Raw genomic sequence first — 26002 nt, forward strand, 5'->3', positions numbered from 1 at the left:
CTTGACTTCTCGAAGTCCCTTCTAGGCCTACATTTCTATGATTCTATATGTCCATAATATGCAGCATACAAGTCTGGCTTCTTCAGATCTTTATAAGAATGTTAGCATCCTCTTTCTTTTCAAACATTTCTCAGTGTTATCAGCAAATCCATCTCTCACAATAGAAATGTGGCAAAGAGTCCTGTGGCACCTTATAGACTAACAGACATATTGGAGCATGAGCGTTCATGGGTGAATACCCACTTTGTCGGATGCATGTGCAGAAATGTGCAGGCTCTTGCACTGATCAACCACTGACGTCACAAGACTGTCTTCAGCAGATATATTTATAACATTTCCCACCTTTGAGCTCTGATCGGCTCCGCTATAAGGTGAGTAAACAGGAAGTGTCTTACCTACAATGAAAACATCCTATACTGCTTCAGAAACAAATATAGAGCATATCTAGTAACTGCCACACCCTATTTCTGGATGTTTCAGAGCAAACTGATCTGCCCTGCTCTCTGCATATGTGCTGAGACACAACATCACAATGTTTTAAGTGAGCTGAAAATATTTTTGTTGTGCCTATCAGATTGTGTTCCCACACTGTTGTGGATATCACAATAATGGACTCAATATTACTATCATGATGTACGAAAGGTTTAAACACAACAAATGCTGTATGTGTAAGTTAAATTTTTCTGGGATAAGATAAAGTTTCTATCATTTGTGGTTAATGAGCTGGTAGAGGCTGAAATCAAAGAGAAATCTTTAGAGGTAAAGCACCAAAACATATATCAATCAGTTAATTCTAGTGGAACAAGTGTCACCACTTTATTTGCACTGCTTATAGACAGGATCATTGGACAGCTAGGCCAACACCCTCTGTTGTGCACAACAGGATCTACCATGACATTATCAGGCCTTCATTCTCCCCGCCCATGAAAGGTGTCCTGACCAGCTTAGAACAGAAAGAAGGAGCAAGATCACCTTAAATTTTAATCTTACACCATTTATTGAAATTTTGTCATTCCAAAATTGATATCTATGAAATACTGCAAAGGCTTTTCTACAGGAAAAGTTCAGCTGAGTGCTCCATAACATCACTCCTTTGGACTTAAAATATCAAACAGGGGATACACATGGACTACACACAATTTTAAAAATGTTCAAAACAGGTCAAAGACCTGATGATTAATAGTGTTGGGGAAGGATTTCTGCAATCTTCTATGGTTGCCCTGGCTGCTGTTGACAAAACTAAGGCCACCTAACTCTGCTTCAACACAGGGGTTTACAACACTGTAATATATGTGCATTAACATCACACTTTCAGTGTCACACAATCTAGACAAGCCCTTAATAAAGGAAACTGAGGGTGGGAAAGCCTCTCTTAATTCCTTTAATTTAAAATGCTTTAACTGGTTTTCCATGAAACCTACACAAATAGGGGCAGCACACATTCAAACATAAATACATCTTACGGTGAAGGAGCAGCGTTAGCCACACAATCAGTATCAGAGTTGTCAAGCTATGAATAATAATGGTTCATTTGACATTTGAGTCTGCATTATAGTCTGTCCTCAGTGTTAAGAAAATATGTTTTTTCTGTGGGATAACTATTTGCTGTCCCCCTGTAAAAACATGTGGAGACAAGGCACTTTAGTTTCACCAAATGGCAACCAATGCAAAGGAGTAACAGAATAATTCATTTTAAAAAATCCTTGATTTTGGCAGTACAGAACAGTACACTTGTCAGAATGAAGAACATCACTGAAATGTATCATAACAAAATATGTAACATACATAAAATTAAAATATGCAATTAGTATAAACAATTCAGTAGAAAAAAAATCAGCATGTATGTATGCTACAAATGAAGTGACAGAAGAGTAAAGTGTGCTCTTCAGTGTTTGCAGGATGAGGAATTACTTGCAGAAATAAGGATTTTAAATAAGTTTTCACTTACAAAGGGCAGCGGAACCATGTTACTGGAAGTCAAAAATGATACTGAATGTTATAGGAATGTACAACCACTTTAAATATATGGATTCTTTGGGAGAGGTAACAGCGAAAGTATGAAACTAGCGTGCCCTAAAGACTCAGGAACAAAAAGGGAAATTTAAAAAACCCAGATGTATTTATGTATTTTAATTTCAGAACTTTTGGGTATATAACTCAAGACTTTTGAATACTTGTGGTTGTCAATCTATCTTGGGGGCGTATATCTGTACTTAGTAAAAAAAAAAAAAAAAAAAAAAGTAGAAATTGCCTTTGAGAAGGATTTCACAAAAGATAAAAACCTGGCCTTAAGGGTACGATGCTAAAGGTACTGAGGCAACTAGGGAGATTTTCAAAAGCGTCAAGGTGCTTTCAACCTTTACAAATCTGGTCTGTAGTGACTATTTGGGAACCAAGTTCAACACACAAGTGGTGACGTGAAAAAAGCACAAGGGTGCTGGCTAGAGAGGCAAAATAACCATTGACAAAGGCAATCCCTATTGGTGAATCACAAGAAACTAAGTTTTGACACCAAATCAGGAAATCAGTCATCCTTAATGTCACATGACACCATAGAATAAATTTGTACATCAAATATGCAAAAAAAAAATTAGAATTAAAAACTAACATATCCCAATACAAACAGGAAGCGGTACTAGAAACAGTGTGAGCCCTGATTGCTGAAGCTACTAGCAACTATTAATATTTTCAATGATTATTTACTATGAAAGTATCAACTAAATAGCACAATGACATCCATCTACTCAGCAGTAACCAAGGTAAATGATGAAGTGCTAAGAGTAATAAAAATAATAGTTTAAAAAAGGAATGAAACTCTATTTACAGGGATTACAAGGAAAAGGCAGCCCAGCTCAGGCAACCAGAACAGCCGCTGACACAAAGGTGAGCTGCGACTTGGCGCTATACAGCCTGTCCATTGATACGGGACTCGTATAAACACTGACGATTTTAATTTTTGGAGGGGGAAGGCGTCTGTAAAGGGTTTCACTGACTCAAGCCTCCTTTAGCAGCTCAATACATCCTATCAGAGAGGGAGGGAAGAGCCGCCGGGCAGGCAGCGCGCCTTTCAGCACAGCCCTGGGCCGTGGGCGCGCAGCTGCGCCGTCCTGTGGAGGGGGAAGCAGCTGGCTCACCGCATCTGGGTCACTTTCACCCGCTCGGCTCCCACCTCCCTGGCGGGGGATTTCCCCTCTGCCCTCGTCTCAGCCCCGGCTCCTACCCCCAGCCCTGGTTTTACCGCGCAGCCCCCGCTTCGGGAGCAGCGTTGCTGGGCGGCCCCAGGGCCCGCGCTTTGAAACCTCCCAGCGGCCGGGGCAGGGCCTCCTCCCAAAGGGGCTGCATATGGGTGCGATCGCTCCGCCCCGCCACTTAATGCACCGCACTCAGACCCGACCTCCTGCGCCGCTAACCGCAGCACCAGCTGCCAGCCCCAGGCAGCCCGATCCGCGACGCGAGATCGGACCCCGCGACAAGGTCGCGTGCGCATGCGCCACAAGCCTCGGCGCTGTCTCCTCCCTCCCTCTGTCGCCAGAGGGAGCTCCGGGAGCGTGCGCAGCGGGCACGTTCGGCGTTCCCTAGCAACCGGCAAACAACAGCGAGGCGGGGGAGAGCGCTGGCGATAGGCCCCGGCGGCACCCCTGGGCAGTGGGCACCCCTCGCCGCGGGTTAGTGGCACGTTCCCCGCGGGGCTGGGCGAGCCGGCGTGGGGGGGGGGGGGGGGGGGTGTCTGTCTATCGGGGTGGGGGAGAGTGGCCGACAACGCTCGTGTGTGTCATGTGTGGGGGAGGTGTAATGTCTGTCTGTCTGCCCGCCTCAGTCCTGCCCTTGCCGTGTCTCTGCCTGCATTGCTGTCCCTTAAGCGAATAATTTCCCAGTCTTCATTAGTAGTTCTCAACAAGTGGTCTATCATGTTAGCAGCTGGCACTTCAGGCTTCTGGGACTGGCACTCTAAATTGCCTCTTTCTGGATCCAGTCCAAATCCTGCTGAAGTCAATAGGAGTTCTTTCTGTTCTCTTGACTTTAAGGGGAGCTAGATCAGACCCTTAATGGTGAACTCTAGTAACCTGTTTCAGAGTCGCAGCTGTTAGTCTGTATCCGCAAAAAGAAAAGGAGTACTTGTGGCACCTTAGAGACTAACCAATTTATTTGAGCATAAGCTTTCGTGAGCTACAGCATCCGATGAAGTGAGCTGTAGCTAACGAAATCTTAGGCTCAAATAAATTGGTTAGTCTCTAAGGTGCCACAAGTACTTCTTTTCTTTTTTTTAGTAACCTGGAGTCTCTGCCTGCTTCCCATTCATTTGTGGCTACTCTGTTCTCTTGGGTGGCTTGTGGTCATGTGTGAACTCCAGGCATTCAAAAATCAAGGGTCAAAGTCCCCTAAAAATGAGTCTTTAAAATATTAATTTTACATTATTTTTATTTTCTTTCTGGCTTTTGAACTTTTAGAGTTCCCATTTTCAAGCTTTTCTCCACAACCACGAGGGATAGAAATTACTTTAAAAATAAAATAAAAGCTGAGATTCTCAGATACTCACATGACTCCAGTAGAAAGGGCTTTAAGAAAAACACCAAATGTTGCAATACTTGTGATAAAATCTTAAGAGTTGGCAACTTTGTGAAAAACTGTGAGAATGTACACAACTGAAATGGGAACCAAGAGGCACTGTTTGTTACCATCAAGATCATAGTTTAGTAAACTGGCACAGCTGCCTGAAAAGTTAGGAACCTCTGATTTATATGACCCTTTAAAATGGCTTGCTTGTGAGGTAGTGGCAGACACTCCTTGACTTGAGTATTAAAAATATCCTGCTGCTAATGTACAGAAAGTGATTGCATAACTGCCACGTCTCATTTATTTTAGATTCATATTAAAGCAGTTCTTCTTCAAGTCTCTCTCTCTTGGGATGAGGGATTTTGCTGTGTGTCTCAACGTGACATTTAAAATCTCACACATAATTTTTAAAAATCTCCCTCATTCAAATTGTCACAGCTTGGATTCTCCAAGGATATATACTAGGTCTGGTGTTATGTAATATGTTAGTTAATGATTTGGAAAAGGGAGAGAACAGTGAGATGGCAAAATTTGGAGATGAGACAAAATTATTTAGTTTTATCAAGATTTAAGAAGATTGTGAGGAACTTCTGAGTGACATAACAAAGCTAGGTGAAGGGCTGCTCTATGGCAGGTGAAAGTCATTGTTGATAAATGCAAGGTAATGCACATTGGAAGAAATAGTTTGAACTTTGCAGTCACATTAATGTGTTCTAAATTATCTGTAACCACTCTGGGAAATGACTTATTAACGTTGTGGACAGCTCAATGAAAACTTCCGCTCAAGGAACTTGGTAGAACCTAAAATTTTATGATGCCATGTTAGAAGCCATTACTACAAAGGAAACTGGAATGCTGTATTCATTTCTGGTCATCACATCTGAAAAAGATATAACAGACATTGAAGGAGATGAGAGACAACCAACGAATATGATTAGAGGCTTGGAAAGACTGCTAAATGAAGACATTTGGGGTGGTATGGGGAAGGCCTGTTTTGAGAGGTGACAGTTCAGAGAGAACAATAAAGAAGGATATAAATAAAATGAATAGTGTATAGAAAAGATAAATCAAGTATATATATTTACTCAGCCTTACAATACAAGAAAAAGGGAATGGTCTATGAAATTGAAAAGCAACAAATTTAAAACTAATGAAATCATGTTTACATAATGCATACTTGACTTGTGGAACTCGTTGCCACAACATATCATGGAGGCTCAGAATAGAATAGAATTAAAAAAGGGAATAAACATTTCTATAGCTAATAAGAACATCCACAATTGTGTTAGATAAAAAAAACTGTTAGAGATATAAAACCTCATGCTTCAAGGAATTAGCAAACCACTAACAGTTGCAAGTTTGGAAGACTGATTTGAGGGCAGGTTTCATGCAACTTCATCTGAAGTATTTGGTACATGCCACTGTGAGAGGCAGGATACTAGACTCCATGGACCTGTTGTGATCCAGTATGGCAATTTCTCTGTGCCTAACAAACCCTGTTGCTGTTTTCTTTTTCTCTCATTTCTACCCATTAATTCAATTTCTTCATTTATTAATCACATATTATGCTTTATACTATACAAAACAGAGAAAGACACCATTTTTGCCTCAAATAGCCTACAGTCTTAATAGGACATGACTTGAATGTTTTCAGCTGCACATGGACAGGGTTCGAGTGACTCACCTACTAGTCTCTGTGTCCTCGTGATAAACATCTTACTTTGAGTTTTTCTGAAAATAAAATGTAGTAGTTCAGTACTTTTTTAATATACTATTTTTGTCACAGGATGAGTGGCATAGAAGGTTGCTAAAGGGCATATGGATCCTTGTGCATCTAGGATGCCTGCTCAGATTTGAGCCCAACGTGTGGTTTCTGAGGCCAAGGCCCAGATTGGTGTCACTGGCTGTTTTGTTGATTTATCTGAAACGAATTGGTAGACAAGATTCGTTCTTAGTGAAAAAATGTCACAATAGAAAATCCTTGCAATTGGTACCCAATTGATGGTTTCAAAATCCAAGGGTTCAGTGAGCATGAAGACTGAAATACCCTCTCACCAAGTGCTTTGAGGGGCTCTCTTCAGAAGAGGTCTAAAGTATGTTTGGGGAACAACATGGAAAAAGGTAACCCTACCAATCACTGTTAGTATTGCCAACTCCTGTGATTTTTATCACAAGTCTTGTGATATTGGTGTATTTTTAAGAGCCCAGATCCTGGAATCATGTGAGAATCTCAGCTTCCATGAAAAAATAAGTAAGTTTTTAGCCCTTATGGTTGTGAAGAAAAGCTTGAAAATATTATTCAAGTGGACACTAAAGGTTCAAAAATCAGAAGGCAAATAAAAAGAACTGTGTGGTAGGATTTACAGATGATCCCACACAGAGATTAAGGAAGGGAAGGAGCAGTACTGTCTCAAGAGGGCCCCCACCCCCCATCCCCAGAACCTACAGCAGCATGCTTTCCATTGGAGCAGAGTGAAGGAGTCGCTGTCTGTAGGGAGGAAGCCAGTTTGAATGAGGAGAGGGTGAGGGCCTGGTGTACTGGGTTTGGGAGGTTTGTTCATACATAGGGGACAGGATGTAAGAAAGTTCAATGATAGGAGTTGGAGAAGGAAAGAAAGGGAGTTGCAGAGCGGGCATTACTGTTGGAGCAGTATGAAATGAGACCTGAGATGTAGGCTGGGCACAGTTATACAGGGCCTTGGTGGTAAAGATGAGAAGTTTAAACTTGTTTTGGTAGGCTAGGCTGTAGTAATCAAGGCAGGAGATGACAAGCATTTTAGCTGTTGGGACAGAAAGAAAGGGTTGGATTTCTATAATGGAGAAGAAATACCTAGACTTTATCTAGTCTAATTAGTTTTCATTTTAATTAAGTCAAACTAATTAACATTTTGAAGAAAAATAATACATTTCTGGGTCCTTCTTAGGAAAAACTTGAAGCTGGTGGCAAAGGTGGCAGTAACACAGCCACAAGCTCTCCTAGACAAGGGCACTGTCAGCTTCAGAAGTGGATCAAGTGATAAATAACTGCTCAGAAGTTATCCTTACATTCTTCTCTCTCTACCCCATCTCCACAGGAAGTAATTTCCCCCAGAACTGACCTCTGATTTCTTGACAAAGAGGTAAGTTCCACATCTGGCAGTGCTTTTTTCTTATTCCTTTGCTTTGTCTCACAGCTCACTGCTGCTCAGGGCTTGCAGGGTCTTAGGCTGTTCCTTCTGTCATTTGAGTTTTAGATAATGGGTGAAGGGAAGCACTGGAGGCAGTTAGTAGCTTTGTAAGTGCAAATATCTGATCCCACCATGGTGTAAGTTTTTGTTTGTGGATACAAACTGACGTGTTTGGGTTTGGGAGTAGAAGTAGACATCTGGTACTGTATAGGAACAGTTAGGATTTGAGAGTGTGTTTGAACACTGCAAATTTCAATGGACCTTTTCACATTTTTCAGAGCAAGTTTTACAGACTATTTTCCTTACAGTTCACTTGTCATCCATCACTCTGCTATGAATTAGTGGAAAGGAAAACTATTTCTTCACACTCATTTAATCCTCAAGTTTATTGGGGAATGATGCATTGAAAATTCACTTGTACTATGTGTTACTCCTCAGTATAAAAAAGCCAGTTGTCATAGAATATTAATTTTATACTTGACTAAGTTATTAAAAGCCCTTTTTATGCCCTTAATTCTTTGATCTCAAGTAATTTAGGAAAAGTGTAGGACTTGTGATGGTAACAGCTTTTAGAATGAGAGAACAATTTTCTGCATCACTGTGGTTAAAAGATCCTTTACTAGGTTCTCAAATTCAAATTGGTGATACTGCTTTTTTATTAATATAGAGTTCCATCTTTAAAAGGGACATATTGACAAGTAGTTTAGACCCAAAATTTGACCACAATTAAAGTTATAATCTCACGGGAAGGGTGTCTGTATTCTAAATATTTAATTGAATAATTAAATTAATTAATAAAATAATTAAAATACATTCATTTTCAAGCTTTTAAAATAACATTAGAAACAATGGAGAATAAAAAATAGTAAGACCGTTAAAAAGCAGGAGTGTATTCTCTTTCAGTTAGATGTGTTGCATTTTCCTTTCATTCTAACCTTAAAAGGACCTTACTACATAACCCAGTTAGGCAAACTACTTTACAGACTATAAAAAGCTACTGAGTAAGCACATGAGAACAAGGCACTGTATTTTCAGCTGGGGAAAGTTTATTGAATTTTGCATATACTTAAAACTGGAATACAGTTTTTTTAGTCCAGGGACTGAGCAGCGGAAATTGGCAGAAACTGCACTTCTCACTATTACTTGTTTTTTGGTGTAGCTACTTCCCTTAGCTAACAGTTGACTAAAATGTAAAATCCCTCACTTGTCTTTATGAAGCCTTGATATCACAGGTATGGTGATGAGAGAATGAAACAAAGGTTGGTTGAGTGGGTGCAAGTGTTAGTCAGAATGCAAAGAAAAGCAAAGGGGAAAATAGCTGACAGTTATAGCAACAGGAATGGAAAATAACCTCTGAAATAAATTCACACTACAGCATTTTGTGTGGGAAATCCTGTGCCTTAGGACTGCTCTACTTTATGCCAGCTGCGTGCAGTCCCCAGGACTTGTTCTGGAAGGCAGGGGATCACCAGGACATAAGACATCCCAGCCTTGCGACCTTTCCTCCATCCATGCTTCCTTCATTCCAACAACCCTACACCACCGGAGGACTCTCCTCAGTATGGGGAGTCCTTCTGAAACCAAATCTGCCTGGTTTAGGTTGATATACCCTACCAGAGAATCTGGCTGCAAATATCATCAGAAACAATTTAAAAAACATTCAAAATAAGGTAAAGTGACAGACTGTAATCTCATATGATAGGATTCTATCTATGTGTGTGGAATTCTTAGCCTTTATCAGGAGCAAGAAGGTACAGGAGGGAAAGTTGAAAGGGGTCAGGAAGAATAAGGATCAGAGGCAGACAGCTGTGTTGTGGACATATATGGCTGAGGGCATTAGGAAGTCAGAGCCCAAGAATATGCATACTATGTGATTATTGAGAAATAGCCATATGGTCAATATGCAGATTGACCATCCAGTCAGCAAGCAATAGGGATTTGCATTACTGAGGAATAGCCATTAGAACTGGCTGGGAAATTGAAAATTGTCATGGGGCAGGAAAACATGCTGTTGAAAAACTTCCTTTGTTCTGCAGCAGGATGAGCCTGAGACCTCTTGAAATTTATTGTGGAGAGTAACATTCCCACCCCCAGAATAGCCTGGTGGTTATGGTACTCAAAGGGCATGCAGGAGACATGGGGGATTTAGGCTCAGCTCCCTGCTTGGCCTGATTGAATGCTCTACCCAACAAGCTATTATAGTGTGGGTCTCTCAGGTGCTGGAGCTGCTCCCCTTTTTATAAATTATTAAATATTCATTGGGCCAGAATAAAAGCAATAGACTCTGTGGCCCTATAGTTAGGGAATACACCTGTGGCTTGGGAGGCTTGGGTTCAAGTCTCTGCTCTAAATCAGGCAGAGTAAGGACTTAAACTTAGTTCTCCCATTTTTTGTATCCCAGGTGAGTGCCATAACCGCCAGGCTCTTGGTGATGGGCTCACTGTTAGCAGGAATTCCATCCTGGATCTGAGAATCCTTCCCGAAAAAGGATTTTGTCATTACTCCCCCTTTAACTGGAAGAGTTTGAAGTTTTGACAAATTGGCACTTTTAGATGAAAAGCTGTCTTGTCTGAAAATTCCTGACCAGCTCTAAAAATTGTGGGTCGATATCTTTTCCACCTCTATTCACCCCAATTGACTGAGACAATTCAGTATAAAATTCACATTTTTTTAATTAGCAGAAAGTGGCCACTAAACAAAGGGAGCTTTTTGGTAACTAAACTGATGATACTATTTGATGACAAAATGTACTGAAACCCAGGATAGTCACTGTAGTGGTGAAGTAACTGTCCGTGTAGGGTAATTAGGCTCCTGAAGTGAGGCCAAAGGCTGTTAGCCCACTGAATATACGATTCCTTCATACTAAAGCTCATTCATATGGATCATACTGCTTTTTAACATTACCAAGGACCCAAAAACTCTTTGAATAGTGTAGGGAAGTGTAGCATTACTTGCATATTCATCTGCATTCTGAGTAAAATCCCATGATAAAATTATAAGCGCTTGATTCTTCACTGCCTTGAACCTTGTGTAATTATCGATCTCTGTATAAAGTGAATGAAAACACTGTCAAGTCAGAATTGAAGTATGTTACACTCACTTTTCACAGATGCATATGACTACACAAGGTACAAGGCAGCGGAGAAACAGGCTCTGGAGTTTTATTAAATAATTTGTTCTGTCTTCTTTTCCCTTTCCGCTTCCAGGGGCTAATCTGCCCTTATCAACAGTCACAGAGTGTTGTTATTCCACTGCTTGTAAATGCCAGTGTGTCTTCATAGAGTTGTCTGTCTATATTTGTATGGGTAATTACTGCAACCATCCATGGAAAAATACATTTATGCAACTAAACGCCTATTTTCATGTACAGTTGTAATAAATGGGTGCACAGTTTTGTGCATGCTTGTGAACCTAAACCTACAGAAAAGTTAAGCCTTAATATATTTCCTATATGGAAACAACAACTACCACTACAACCTGACCTTGTAGTATCACATTGCCTTCCAATCTAGTGTCTCTTTCTTCATCACTTTTCAGAAGTATATTGAGTTGGCATTTAAGCTTCTCCAGGTGTGATCAAGTGTTAAGAAGTTTGTTCTGTGGCACAAATATAATATTGCTGCCTTTGAGGGATGACTTTCAGCCAATGAAATTACTGTTGCTCCGTGCAAAAGAGTCCTCTAAGATTTGTCTAGACTGGCTAGGTGGGTCAAACAGGTGGGAGAGCCTGTCTTAAAAGCTTCTGTACAACATCCCTGGTGAACTAGGTCCTAAGACACACAACATCACTTGTTTGTTTATTAACTGCTTTTGTTTTTTTGTTTGTTTTTAGAATGGGTAAAAAAGTAAAGAAGGAAGTGGAGCCTCCTCCCAAGGATGTGGTAAGTTTATAAAATGCTATGTGCTGTGAAATGAACATATTACACAATTATAGGCTCCAATCATACCCTTCTTACATAGTCCCTTACTCCCACTAACTTCCGCATGCATTCTAAAAATGTCTCATAAAGATGATCCCATTTATGCTTTCTTTGGACAATATGCAAAACAGTGACCAGGCATGTGTTGTTTTTATGAAGAATGTTATCTTTGGCGGGGTTTATAAACAGTAATGTATGAAATAATCGAAGCTTCGTTTTTCTCTAAAGTCTATATGCTCCCCTCACACTGTAAACATCAGAGGAAGGGGGAAAGAACCAAAAACTCCATGGCGTTCAAACTGTGGAGCTGGCACATTCTCATCTCAATGGGATTAGTTGTGTAGCAGCGTGGATGGCTCTGTTACTGCACACACCTCAATGATTTACAGATGTTTCAAGCTCTAGCACTGTGGATTCTGTGTTATCAACTCCCCCCATGAGAAACAGCTCAGTCTTCTTCATTCAAGATTCATCCAAAATTCAAGAAAAATATTGATAAGTTGGAGAGGGTTTTGAGCAGAACCATGAGAATGATTAAAGGATTAGAAAACATGCCTTATAGTGATAGATTCAAGGAGCTGAGTTTATTTAGCATAACAAAGAGAAGGTTATGAGGCGACTTGATCACAGGTTATAAGACTCTAAATAGGAAACAAATATTTGATAATGGTTTCTTCAGTCTAGCAGACAAAGGTATAACATGATCCAATGGCTAGAAGTTCAAGCTAGAGACATTCAGACTGGAAATAAAGTGTACATTTTTGAAATAGTGAGGGTAATTAACTGTTGGAACAATTTACCAACAGTTAATGTTTTGGTAAATTCTCCATCACTGGCCATTTTAAAATCAGGACTGAATTTTTTAAAATAAATATTTATTTATGGGTCAGACTTGATGAGCACAATTCTCCCTTCTGGCCTCAGAATCTATAATTCTATATCTACCACTTCATCACCACAGCTAAATATTTTGACCAGATTCATCCCTTTTATAGGCAGGCCCAACTCTGGAAGTCAGTGGAGTTTCTCTAGCTTTCACCAGGGCTGAAAGTGACCCTCCCTCTTCAATAGGTGGCTCATTAGAATGTTAACTGTAAATCACCCTTCCGTTCAAAGCCTAATATCATTGCAAGGTCTGCAACTGCCTATGACAATTTCAAGAAGCCTAAGTTTCTGAAGTTTCAGAAAAAAGTGAGGTTATGGTTTATTCCAGTATTGTTTATATCTTTACCTTCTAGCCTAACCAAATGTTTATAGAAGCACACAACCTAAAGCTATAGAGAAATCACTCAAGGCTATGTCTAATGCAGTTGCACAGGGGTGAGGGAAGGGAGCAAGAATTCCTCCTTTATGTAGCCTGCATCAGGGAAGCCCAAATCACAGCCACAGCTCCTGAGGGAGTGCAGAGGCTGTGCCACAGATGCATCCTCCAGGCACAGCTGGGTGGAAAGGGACAAGGAGTATTCTTTTAGGTTTTTATTTATTTCCTTTCAAGTTAAAATAAAAAGTGCTCAGACAGACTTTTAGCACCTGCCCACTTATTTAAAATTACAAAACTAAAATCCAAGAAAAATCGGTTCAGAGCTATGGCTTTGCCTCCCACCCTCTCACGTGTTGGCCAGCAGAGCTAGCTATGCACTTGGGGAATTATGATGGCTGTGTCCCATGAAGAAGTGTCACAGATGATTTCGTACCTCCCTCCAAGCTCCTCACTGCTCCTTCCTACGGGCTGTTTGCTAAAAGTCCCAGCTAGACTTCAGATAGCAGAATATTTTGGAGGGTGGTGTATATATATCTGTTATTGGTTATCAGCTCAATTTGTCATATCTGCTTAGTATAGATGTAGTATAATAATAGTAATGCATACATTTTTAACAGTTGGGAACAAGTTACCAAGAGTTGGGGTGGATTCTCCATTACTTACAATGTTTAAATCAAGATTGGATGCTTTCCTAAAAGATATGCTGTAGGAATTATTTTGTGGTATTCTATGGCCAGGAGATCAGACTAGATAATCACAATGGTCCCTTCTGGCCTTAGAATCTATCAATAGTTTACATTTACAATATATAGAGCCCTTCACCCTAAAGGCTCCCAAACCTTTACAAGCTGAAATATAAATGTAGAAGTTAGGGTGACCAGATGTCCCGATTTTATAGGGACAGACGCAATATTTAGTGCTCTTTCTTATATAGGCACCTATTACCCCCCACCCCGTCCCGATTTTTCACACTTGCTATGTAGTCACCTTAGTAGAAGTAGAAATGAGGGATATGACATTAATCTCTTAAATCTCCACTGCATCAAAGGGCCCTGATCCAGCAATTAGAAAGGGGTGGGATGGGACAGGATTGTCTGACTCTCAGAATGGTTATATCCTGTGTTTACCACATAGTTCTTCTCTATAGGGGTTTCCTATGTCCCAGCACACAGAGAGATTTTTTGGTTGGGACAGGGGAAGAGTGAAGGTGTGGCAAGAGATCCTCAGCTGTCCTGTGGCCATTTGCCATGCAGGGAGAGTGAACCAACCACATAGGCTGTTGCAGCTGTGAGGCTGTTGTAGAGGCCATGGAATGGCTGTATTGCCTCTCTACAGCCTAGGGAAAAGATTCCCATATAGATCCCCAGCATATAGAGCTGTCATTTGGGCTGCACATTAGGATCAGAATTTGGCTCACTATGCTCATACCTCATAGAGCTGCTGTGAGGATTAACTAATTGCACTACTTCCCATGCCCGATGCTGATCACAGCATGAACTATGTGGGGGTTGCTGGGCCATATTGTCAAGCCAGCTGACAACATCGCTTGATGGGCATAAGCACAGACAGGTGCCTTAGCCAAGCAATCCCCTCATAGCATTCAAGGGAGTTCTAGGGGGCCAGTCCTGCAGACTTTTACTAATGTGAGTTGCCCCATTGAAGTCAGTGGAATTAATGACATGGTAAGGACTAGTTTTGCGAGGAGGAGTTTGTAGGATTGGGTCCTAGGAGCATATTTCGTCTTACTTCTGCACATGTGCACTGAGGATAGGGGACAAAAAGCTTCCTGTACCCTCATCTGCCCTCTTCTAGCACATCCTGCAGTTCAGGGCAAGATCTGAGTGATCTACCTGGTCCTAAGTGATATCCTTGACTGATGAGCTATGTATATACATTTTGGTGACCTCAATGTTCAGGATTATTTAGCAACATGGACCTCTGATGTATTAGTAATATGAAAAGGCACTAAAGAGTAGTATAGCAATACAAATAATAAATGGTTTAAAGTGTGTAATTATATGGTATAGATATATTTAATAGAATACTAGTACTAATACAATATATAACATGTATATTAGATATGCCATGATTTGTATTTTAAATGCTTTAATTTACTAAATTTTAAATAAAAATACATTTGTGGATTAGGAAATCTTCCTGACTTTAGCAGTCTGCTATATATTAGCCCCTTTAACACAGATACTCTGACACAGTCATTGAATGTGATATGGCCGGGATAGAAGACTGTTTTCCCAAAGTCACAAAAATTGTATGTTAAAGCCAAAAAAAAAAAGCTTACTTTTTGTTCGTGGTTGAATTTTAAAGTCTTCAGAAATGCTTCAGTCTAAATAAAGAACAAAAGGCTTGTTAAAAAATTGCCCTTTCTCAACCTATGTCTGTTTCAAACAGTCTGTTAAGAGAGTCAGAGCAGCTGGATTTGATGGAAGGTTTCTTTCTATATAAGAGAGGTCAGAAATGGAAATGAACACTTGTACCACTTCCAGCTATCTGAATAGAGACCGTGTCAGGGTAATGCTCCAACTAGCATAAGATCATGAAGAGCAGGTGTTTAACAAGGGATCTTGGGAAAAGATAGCACAGGAAGGATCATTTTATTTTTAAAAAACTACCACAATGTAGGAGTGCAGCAGAATGTGCACCAGGGCAAAACCTATTCCCCATGCAACATGTGAGTACATGGGTTCACCTCTTCTGCATGATGAAATCACATAGTTACTGCTGTCTTCAGGACTTTCTGGTTATACAAGGAAGTGTGAAGATTTTCCCAGAGTTTTCACATATGATGTCGTCTTGGTCTCATTTAAGTCAATGACTTCAGTGGAGCCAGGATTTCACACATTTTATCAGATGGGTATTTGCCAAACACACTGTGACTGTTATTGCAACCGCATATAATATCTTTGGGGAACATATTGTACTAAGGTTATGTATCACTGTGGGTCAGGGATTGTGTACAATTCCAGAGGGGAGAGTTATCACAGCTCCTCTAGGAGTCAAAAACAGTGGGGCATGACTAAGATGAATCACTCAGGTTGTAAACCTCTCCAGGGAGGTACCCTCTCCCCAAGGACGCTTGCATGGACTGGTTCAAACACGGTTTTCCAGAGACCAACAGACAAAGGGCTTTTGATATAAAAAGGCTGGGTTTGAACTGACTTAGGGCCTTCTTTCTGATCCAGCAAATGGACAGAACCTTTTGCCCAATGGGGGCCCCAGTCCTTAGGGGAGGATTGGAAAGACTGTGGCCTACTCGAGCCCGATAAATCTGGTATGTTTAGTGTGTTTAAATCTGATTATTGTTTTTATTATGTTTTTGCTATAATCCTTTTACTTTAAGAATACGTGTGCTTGCTTAGAAGGAGCTTTGTGGTAACTTGAAACTGCTGGCAATATACTGTTCATAGTCTTTGGAGAGAAAGCAAAGCACAGGTGCTGCTGGCTTTTAGGCAGAATGGCTTGCTGCCCAGAGATCTGAGACCTGGCTGGGTGGGATATAGGTGCAGGTGGTGTGGGAATATAGGTGTCAAATCAAAAACCACTAACCTCCTTCAGAGATCAGCAGAGTGAGTGAGTACGTACTCTTGTTGGTAAGTAATTTAATAAAACTTTGCGTGTGTCATCTGTATAATTAGTTTCACTGAATTTATAATTTTGTGTTAAATTAGCAATTTTAAAGGTGAGTTTTTGCCCTCTTATCTTTCAGCAGAAGCTCAAGCTGTTATTAGGAAAGATGAAAAAATGTCCTTGAATCTTATTGAGTATATGGAAAACCCATTTAAACGTATTTAGCTGGCCTATAAATCTCAGACTGGATCAAGTCTGATTTAAAAATATATATATATAGTGGGCTGCTGCATTGAACAGTAAGGCTTAGTATGACTGAGGAAATTCTCTTCTCTTTTGTATTTGTAGTTTGACCCTTTATCGATTGAAAGCAAAAAAGCAGCAACAGTGGTGCTGATGCTTAATTCTCCAGAAGAGGAAGTTTTGGCTAAAGCATGTGATGCTATATATAAATTTGCATCAAAAGGTTTGTCTTTTCATGATCAGTCTCTCTCCACATTTCCTACGTTTCCTAGAGTAGTTGTCCGGCATTTTTTTAGTTTCCATATTTAACTATCCTGCTTGGCAGTAAATGCTCCTATTGGAATTTTGTAAAATATTTTTCATGTATTATTTACAGTTATAAGGAAGTCCTGTGTTCTGCATGAAGTTAATTTTTTTGCATCTTTTAATAATAAAACTTACCCTGAATGTAGGATAGTCTAAATCTGTTTTATCTTGAGCATGAGATTGTGGCATCTTGGAAAACAAGAAATTCTTTCTTTGCATATGACAATTTGCTATAGCGGTACATAATTTAAATTGGAGAAATAGTTATTTCAAGCTTTTTTTTTGTGTCTCTGGGGATTTGTTTGTTTCCTTGTTTTTGTATTTTGCATTTAATCCTTTTCTTTTCTTTTTTCTTTTTTTCAAGAACAGTACTTCCATAGCAGAAGATCCTCATGAGAACAACCAGTCTCAATCATTGCTACATGTTTGGGAATCAAACAAGTGTCTAATATTTCAAATCCCCTAAATGTTCTTGTTTAAATTATATGTATAATAAAGGCACTATGTGTGTGGCACATCAAACATAAATCGGGGCAGGGCCATGTTTTTGTTCTGGGTTTTTACAGAACCTAAAAAATGGCCTAACAAAATGAGGTCCTGGTTTTTGACTGGGGCTCCTAGGTCTTATGGTAACAATAATAATAATAATAATTAATAAAGGAACCCACAATTATGTGACCCTGCCTTTCCCAAATTCTCTCCCACTCACTCCACTCCACCCAGTCTAGTCTAATTAGTGTACTGTAGTGGCATCTTTAGTTTAATTTATTTTTATATGATATTCCATCTATTTTATGTTGCCCTAAATTGTAAGGTTTCTGTGGGCTGCAGATTTTTGTATTGACAGACATTGATGACATTGTTAAAGTTGTTAGAGAAAAGCTGAAGCTTTTGACTGCTGGCTAGGGAGCATTTGGGGTTTCTGGAATGCTGGAAGGTATGCAGGCTGGGCTTGGTAAACAATATGCAGTTGAGGCTTTAGGTTCTGAGGAGGAGATGCAGCAATGTTTTGTGCAGGGCAGAGATTACTGTAAATTTGAGGAGAGGGGGTTGAATTCCTTGTTCCCCACCCCAACAGCTCTTGACAGCTATCCCTTTGCTCACTGCAACAATACTGTATCTGCCATCATGTCCAAAAATAACAAATATATTAGTTTGTTGTTTCTGCTAAATTAACTATTTAACAGATTATTGATGTGAATGTTCTTCTGACCCCACAACGGTGTTAGGATATAGATATTCAGGTCTGTCTGCAAAGGCCTATACTTTAAGAATTTAGGTGTATTCTTATCACTTAGCTAGTTATAGAGATTTAAAGAAAGAATCAAAATTACTGCCTTAAGGCCCTTACACTGGTAGACAGTGATTTTGATTCTTTCTTTTATACCTCTATAACTAGCTAAGTGATAAGAATACACCTAAATTCTTAAAGTATAAGCCTTTGCAGACAGACCTGAATATCTATATCCTAACAAGCGGGCTAGAGTGTACTTTTGCAATCAGCCCTGAATAGGGGTGTGTCTGCACTGCAGTTGGAGATGTCATTGCAGTTCAGGTAGGCATATTTGTGCGAGCTTTAATCTAGCCAGCACAGCTAAAAATAGCAGTGAAGATGCAGCACAGGTTATACAAGCCCACCCAGAAACCTAGGTACATGCTCACTTTTCTAGCACACATCATGGTCCATGCCATTGCATCTGCACTATTTTTAGCTGCACTAGCTAGATTAAAGCTAGTGCATGTATGCTTACCTGAGCTGCAGTCACGCCCCCGATTGCAGTGGCGACATATTCTAGGTAGTTGGGCTTGTCTTCACTGCAAAGTTAACTCAGGTAATAACCTGAGTCCCATCCACATACAAAAAAAGGTTCACTGGTGCAGTTAATTTGAATTGGCTAGCCCAAGAGGGAGTATAGGCTAAAACCTGAGTGAGCGCAACTCATCAGCTGCTAACATGACAACTCTGCAGTGTGGACACAGGCTAGCTCCACTCAAGTGCTGCTAGTCCTCCAGTGCCTTCCCATAGTCGTCCCCCCACCCCCACCCCATGTGCCCTGAAGGGACAGACAAGTTCTTCCACAATTCACTGGGAAATAATTGATGGAGCAACTCAGCTTACTGCAGTGCTAAGAACCACAGGCTGTGCCCCCAGTAGTCTTAGCACCACACATGAGAGAGTACAGCACCAGTGCAAACACAGCAGCTTGAGTGTTACTTTACAGTGTAGCTGCTCTCACTTAAGCTAGGCTAACTTGAGATGGGTAACTTGAGTGCTGATAACATGAGTTACTTCTTGAGTGAAGACATACCCTTGGTGTGTAGCTGCGCTGCCCCAAGAACAATTTCTTCTCTGCTCCCACTTTCATGCAGTAGAGTAAGTTATTTCACCCCTTTTAATGGAGCAACTGTCTCCTCATTGTGTGCCTGGTCAGCTACTTTGGCCAGCACATAGTAGGGACAGAGCACTCTCCACTCCATTCCCTCCACTCCCTCCATACCCATTTCTATGTACGGTGTGTGCAAGGTCATGATGCATGGAGGACACCATTTTGCTCTACAAAATGGTGTCCTCTGCACAGTGTGACTTCGTATGTATGGAGTGTGTGAGGTCAGACCGTGCAGAGAATGTCAGTTTGCTCTTCAAAATGGTGTCCTTCATGCTGTCTGGGGCTCCAGTAGGGATCATACCAGCAAAACTTTGGGAACCCTTGGGTTAGTGGCATGGATCTTGCTTTTTCCTTGCTCCTTTGTTAGGTTGGTGTTGGTCGTATCCCTCCAGCCTAGTGGGCCTTTGATCAACACCCAATTGAGATGCATAGGGCCGTGCACAACTTTCAGAGCTGTTGTTCCAGCCTCTCTGAAGACAAGCAGTTACACTTGGTTCACATTTTCAAACTTTTCTTCACGATCATATGGGCTAGAAACTTACTTTATATTTTCATGAGGAGTCTGAGGTGATCATATGACTCCAAGAGCTGGGGTCTTAGACCCGGGCCTTTAGTGCCTATGCTTTAATCCAGCTTTGGATGTGACATCGCATCCTTGTGAACCACACATTTTTTTATTTACATGTGGTGTATTATGTTTAATACTGCAGTGTTTAAGGCTATAATTCCATCAAAGAATTTTAATGACTGTGTTATGTTAGACTGCTTTATTTTAGATCATTTTGGTACTATTTGAAATATATTCTGTAATCCAATAAAGAGATTGATATCAATAATACCTTATATTAATATGTATGTATATTGCATTAGTATTAGCGTTTTTTTGTTGCATTCTGGTGTAAGGTATTTTCAATCATTCATATCAGAATTTAAACCTAATTACTGTTTAGGTGATGAAAACAAAGTGACACTCCTTGGTCTTGGAGCTGTGGAACCTTTATTTAAACTAGTCTCACATGAAGACCCACTTGTGCGAAGAAATGCCACCATGGTATTTGGGATCATGGCTTCTAATAGTAAGTCTTCCGTTTTTAATTTTTTTCATTAAATTGTATTTTGTAGGAATACAGTTAATGCAGATATAGGTGGCATGTGAAATGAAACTTTGATACAAATTAAAACATCCTACTAATGTTTGTTTCTTTGCTAATATGAAAAATATCTAATTTAAAAAACAACAACAAAGGGCCAACTTTATCTCTGGTGTAACTCAATTTTCTGTGATATACCATAGTTAGACCAGAAATACACTTCACCACAAACAATTTAATATTGATGTGATAATTTAGGTCTAAATTCCAGTGGCTAGCTACTGGAATTCTAGCATGTCTAGAAAGGCTTGATCACTCCCCTTTTATAGAAAATAGAGGAAAAAGAATTAGCTACTGCTTACCATCCCCACCAAAAGCTATGGTTAAATAAGTTATCTAAGAAAATAAGAAGATATAAGTAAATAGTATTTTTACAGTCACTTATAAGTTTCCACCCTGCTAGTATCACAGACGATGTCACTTTTTTGTAAGTAACCTGACCAATTTTTTTCCTGTCATGCCCTATTTAAATCTTTTCACTGTGTCCTCTGCCTTCCATACCAAGTTCTAGCTTCTGGTTCTGACCTTCAAGGCACTGCACAGTTCCCCACCTGCTTACATTTCTGCTCTGGTTTCTTCCTACTCTTCCTCTTGCCCCTTTTGCTCCGCACCAAGCTTCTTTCTCACTGACTCCCATTGTAAGTTTTTCCCATTTTCATCATCATGCCTTCTTCCATACTGCCCCTTATTTTTGGAACACACTCCCATTTCTGGTGCACTAACAGTTGCCTCAAGGTCAGGTCTGAAGGATCTTCCCCATAAACATCTAGGTCCTTTCCTTTTATGTATGTTCACCTCTAACTGTTTCTCCTCCAGTACAAACATGAACATTGTGTGACATGTTGATAGGCTGCAACACAGCATCATAATATTATGATATCAACTGTTTCAAAAGTAAGTGTCTCAAGTCAGCTCCTGAACCTGTGTCTCCTGTTGTCTGTGTTTATGCTAAGCAAATGGTCAACAATAATACTATCTTTTAAAAGTCTCTCTCAAAATGTCTTTGTCATAGTTTTTACAAAATCCATAAAAATTACATTATTTGATAATCAGATATGAAATTTGCTATGTGTGCTGTGTCATCAGGAAATTAGAAAATGATTACTTTGAAAAACAAATTCTTCAAAGATTATTTTAGGGCAATTAAAAAAAACCTTCATCCTTGCCAAACAACAAATTGTTGTTTATTCCCAAGGTTAGGTTTGGGTGTTTGCTGCCTAAATCTTTATAATAACTAGTAAGTTAAATAACTTGTCAGAAGCAAGTATTCTTTGATTAGTGTGCCTGTGGATGCTCCACATTAAGTATGCATGTATCCCTGCACCTTTGATTGGAGATTTTTGATAGCAGTGCCTGATTGGCCTGCTCATGCACCCTACATATCCTCTTGCCCTGTACTGAGGCTGTATAATACTCCTAAGGGAATTCTGCTTAAAAAAAAAAATCTGCCCACAATATTTTAAAATTCTGCATATTTTATTTGTCACTAATAAATGTGGAGGCTCCAGCATGGCAGTGGGGAACACAGGCCACTGGCTGCATGGAGATGGAAGATCACCCTGCAGCCCTCCTCGGGATATGGAATTGGTGGTGAGGCTGCACCCGACCCTGACATAGCACAAGGGCCAGGTCTGCCCCAGAAACGCCCCAGTGTCATGCCCCTCCAACCAGGTGCACCAAGATAGCAAGTGAGAGGGACAGAATCTCTCATGCACACCCAGCCTTAGCCCTGCTCCAGGTGTGGGGCAAGCAGGCTCAGCTCAGCAGGATCCAAGAATGGAGGGGCTTAGTGTGGGGGGATCCAGGTGTGGGGTAAGAGGATTCTGTATGGGACACTCTGGGTGCAGGCAGCTTAATGGGGGGAGGGGTCTTGCTGCACAGGGGAGGGGTTCAGAGGGGGTCCGGATGCAGGGGGGGGCTCAGCAGGGTGGGGAATATAGGTGTGGAGGGGTGAGGCTCAGCACTGGGGCTTGGGTATGGGAGGTCCAGATGCATGGGGGTTGGGTGGACGGGGAGCAGCTCCTCGTACAGTTACCTCGCCCCCTGTGACGGACGAGTGATGGGGACAGTAAGCAGGGGGCTATGCAGAGCTTCCTGCAGCTGGGGGAGGTTTCTGGAGGTGGGTCTGACCTGGCCCTGGACATTTCTTGCAGGGGAAGAGGAACTGAGTCTGGTGCAGGGTAGGAGCCACCAGCTGGAGCATCCCCAGCCCACTCCCCTTCCTCCCCCGCAGTGATTTCTCTCTCTACTGGCTGCTCTGGGTGCCCAAAATGACAGGCCCACACTGCCGGGGAGGAGTGTGTGACCACTGTTGCGGCTTCCCTTTGCTTCCCCATCAGAAAATCATTTTTCTGCAAGGAAGCCTGCGGGGGCATGAATTCTGCATGTGCGCGTAGTATAGGGCTGCACGGATTAACTGCCCTCAGCTCCTTCTCAACTACCTTTGGCCAGAGATGGAGTCTAGCATGTGTCAATTTACTGTGCACCTCTTCCATCTTGTATTAGTGTTTTGGCTTCTATAATTAGTCATTGTAGTAGCAGGTTTAGTACCTTATAGTTGTAGGAACACTTGTTCTCCCTTGTTCTTTTCTTCAAAAAAATGTGTTTTTTCTTTTTTCCTTATGGAGGGGCTTGAACAAATTTTCTCCTTTCAGGGATATCAGGCTCCCCAGACTTTTGAAAGGTGCCTCTCTTGTCAAGAAGGAATTCCTTTTAGCGACAGGCACTCCCAATGCATTCGTTGTTTGGAAGACTCTGATATTCCCAACAAGTGTAAGGTCTGCTCTTCTTTTAAAGGAAGATCTCAGAAGAACAGGGAAATAAAGTATAGGGAAACTGTTAATGATGGAGCAAGCCTGGAGACCGGCTGCTCACCAAGGGGCAGAGAACCCTCCAGTATAGGGATCCTCCACTTCTGTCAGTTCCCGTCATCAAGATCATGGTCATCGAGAGCTTCCAAGGGGAAGAAGGCATCCAACACTCTTTATGAGAGAGGTGTCTATAACTGTGACACTGAGAGCTTCCCACTCAAAGTATAAGGAAGGGAGAAGAGGAGGAGAACAGAGTTCCGCATTAAAGAAGATCCAGTCACTGGAAACCTCAGACCCCCAGAGGAGTGCTAGTGAGGCTCCAAGTACTTCAGGTACTGTGAAGGATTCTAAGAATTCAACTAAGTTCCATTCCTCTGGTCTAAAGGGCTCAGTACCAAAGATTGTTACTACCAAGAGACTGGCTTCAATGGAATCCTCAACCGCCTTGGTACAGATGTCAGTGCCTCGCACAACAGCTTCTGCAGCATCATTGGTGTTGGTATTGAGTTCTGTTGTGCTGCCAGTAGTGCAGGAATTCCAGTACCTGAAAGATCTTTTGGTACCGAATGAACCCGAATCTCCACTCCTTGCAACCTCCGGACATCTCTCAGTAGCAAGGTTGACTGGGTCACGGCCTGCTCGTGTTTCCATGAGATCTACCTCTTTTTCATCTTCCACTACCCATGAGGAGAGGATGTCACCACAGATACGATATGTGGAGGGGCATTCTGACTCACATTTTGAACTTTCTGTTCAAGGATCTCCAATTTATTCCAGGAGACATTATTCTCTGTTACAGATGTAACAGAGGCAGGACACCAGACCCCTGCCTTACAACATTTGGGATGACCAGTGTTGGATACCTCCACCCATGCCTTATAGTCTCCCTTATTGGCCTTACTGGGATCCCCTTGCAATTTTGAGGGATCTAAACTCAGTTTCACAGGGAACACAGAAGACTTTTTCACTGGTACCATCCATTCCTCCTCCCCACTCTGAGCCCAGGAATACCTTTGAGGAGCAAGAGGCAAGGGCAGTCAAGGAGGTTACCCCCTATCATCACCATATGAGGCAGTAATGCCACCACCACCACCATTATTAGCTGATGAGACAGTTCCAGGACCTGATGAAGTGGGTTGCTGACACCTTGCAAATTCCCCTGGAACAAGTCCTGGATTCCCATCACAAGCTTCTGAACATATCACACACTTCTATCTATGTATGGACTTGATGAATGGACTCTAAGGTGGATAGAAAGCTGGCTAGATTGTCGGGCTCAACGGGTATTGATCAACCATTCGATGTCTAGTTGGCAGCCAGTATCAAGCGGAGTGCCCCAGGGGTCAGTCCTGGGGCCAGTTTTGTTCAACATCTTTATTAATGATCTGAATGATGGGATTAATTGCACCCTCAGCAAGTTCGCAGATGACACTAAGCTGCGGGGAGAGGTAGATACGATGCAGGGTAGGGATAGGGTCCAGAGTGACCTAGACAAATTGGAGGATTGGGCCAAAAGAAATCTGATGAGGTTCAACAAGGACAAGTGCAGAATTCTGCACTTAGGAAGGAAGAATCCCATGCACCGCTACAGGCTGGGGACTGACTGGCTAAGCAACAGCTTTGCAGAAAAGGACCTGGGGATTACAATGGACAAGAAGCTGGATATGAGTCAGCAGTGTGCCCTTGTTGCCAAGAAAGCCAATGGCATATTGGGATGTATTAACAGGAGCATTGCCGGCAGATCGAGGGAAGTGATCATTCCCCTCTATTGGGCACTGGTGAGGCCACACCTGGAGTACTGCGTCCAGTTTTGGTCCCCTCACTACAGAAGTGATGTGGACAAATTGGAGAGAGTCCAGCGGAGAGCAATGACAATGATTAGGGGGCTGGAGCACATAGATTCATAGATACTAAGGTCAGAAGGGACCATTATGATCATCTAGTCCGACCTCCTGCACAACGCAGGCCACAGAATCTCACCCACCCACTCCTGCGAAAAACCTCTCACCTATGTCTGAGCTATTGAAGTCCTCAAATCGTGGTTTAAAGACTTCAAGGAGCAGAGAATCCTCCAGCAAGCGACCCGTGCCCCATGCTACAGAGGAAGGCGAAAAACCTCCAGGGCCTCTTCCAATCTGCCGTGGAGGAAGATTCCTTCCCGACCCCAAATATGGCGATCAGCTAAACCCTGAGCATATGGGCAAGATTCACCAGCCAGATACCCAGGAAAGAATTTTCTGTAGTAACTCAGATCTCACCCCATCTAACATTCCATCACAGGCCATTGGGCCTATTTACCATGAATATTTAAAGATCAATTAATTACCAAAATCATGTTATCCCATCATACCATCTCCTCCATAAACTTATCGAGCTTAATCTTGAAGCCAGATAGGTCTTTTGCCCCCACTGCTTCCCTTGGAAGGCTATTCCAAAACTTCACTCCTCTGATGATTAGAAACCTTCATCTAATTTCAAGTCTAAACTTCCCAATGACCAGTTTATATCCATTTGTTCTTGTGTCCACGTTGGTACTGAGCTTAAATAATTCCTCTCCCTCTCCGGTATTTATCCCTCTGATATATTTATAAAGAGCAATCATATCTCCCCTCAACCTT

General features: G+C 41.5%; 1 protein-coding gene across 6 annotated transcripts in view; it reads left to right on the forward strand.

The window, feature by feature from the left end:
* Positions 1–988: 988 nt before the first annotated feature.
* Positions 989–26002, forward strand: part of ARMC3 (armadillo repeat containing 3) — a 116564-nt gene continuing 91550 nt past the window's right edge. For 2 of the 6 annotated variants that reach the window (XM_043541319.1, XM_043541322.1), the window contains exons 1-5: positions 3509–3665; positions 7479–7673; positions 11554–11602; positions 16836–16953; positions 20374–20499. In XM_043541319.1, the coding sequence (XP_043397254.1) occupies positions 11555–11602; positions 16836–16953; positions 20374–20499 (292 nt within the window). In that variant the 5' untranslated portion in view covers positions 3509–3665; positions 7479–7673; position 11554. Of the gene's footprint in view, positions 3666–7478; positions 7674–11553; positions 11603–16835; positions 16954–20373; positions 20500–26002 lie in introns of all 6 variants that reach the window. The other 4 variants (XM_043541323.1, XM_043541321.1, XM_043541320.1 and 1 more) reach the window with 4 other exon arrangements.

The sequence above is a fragment of the Chelonia mydas genome, chromosome 2 (assembly GCF_015237465.2).
Source record: "Chelonia mydas isolate rCheMyd1 chromosome 2, rCheMyd1.pri.v2, whole genome shotgun sequence".
Lineage (NCBI taxonomy): Eukaryota > Metazoa > Chordata > Testudines > Cheloniidae > Chelonia > Chelonia mydas.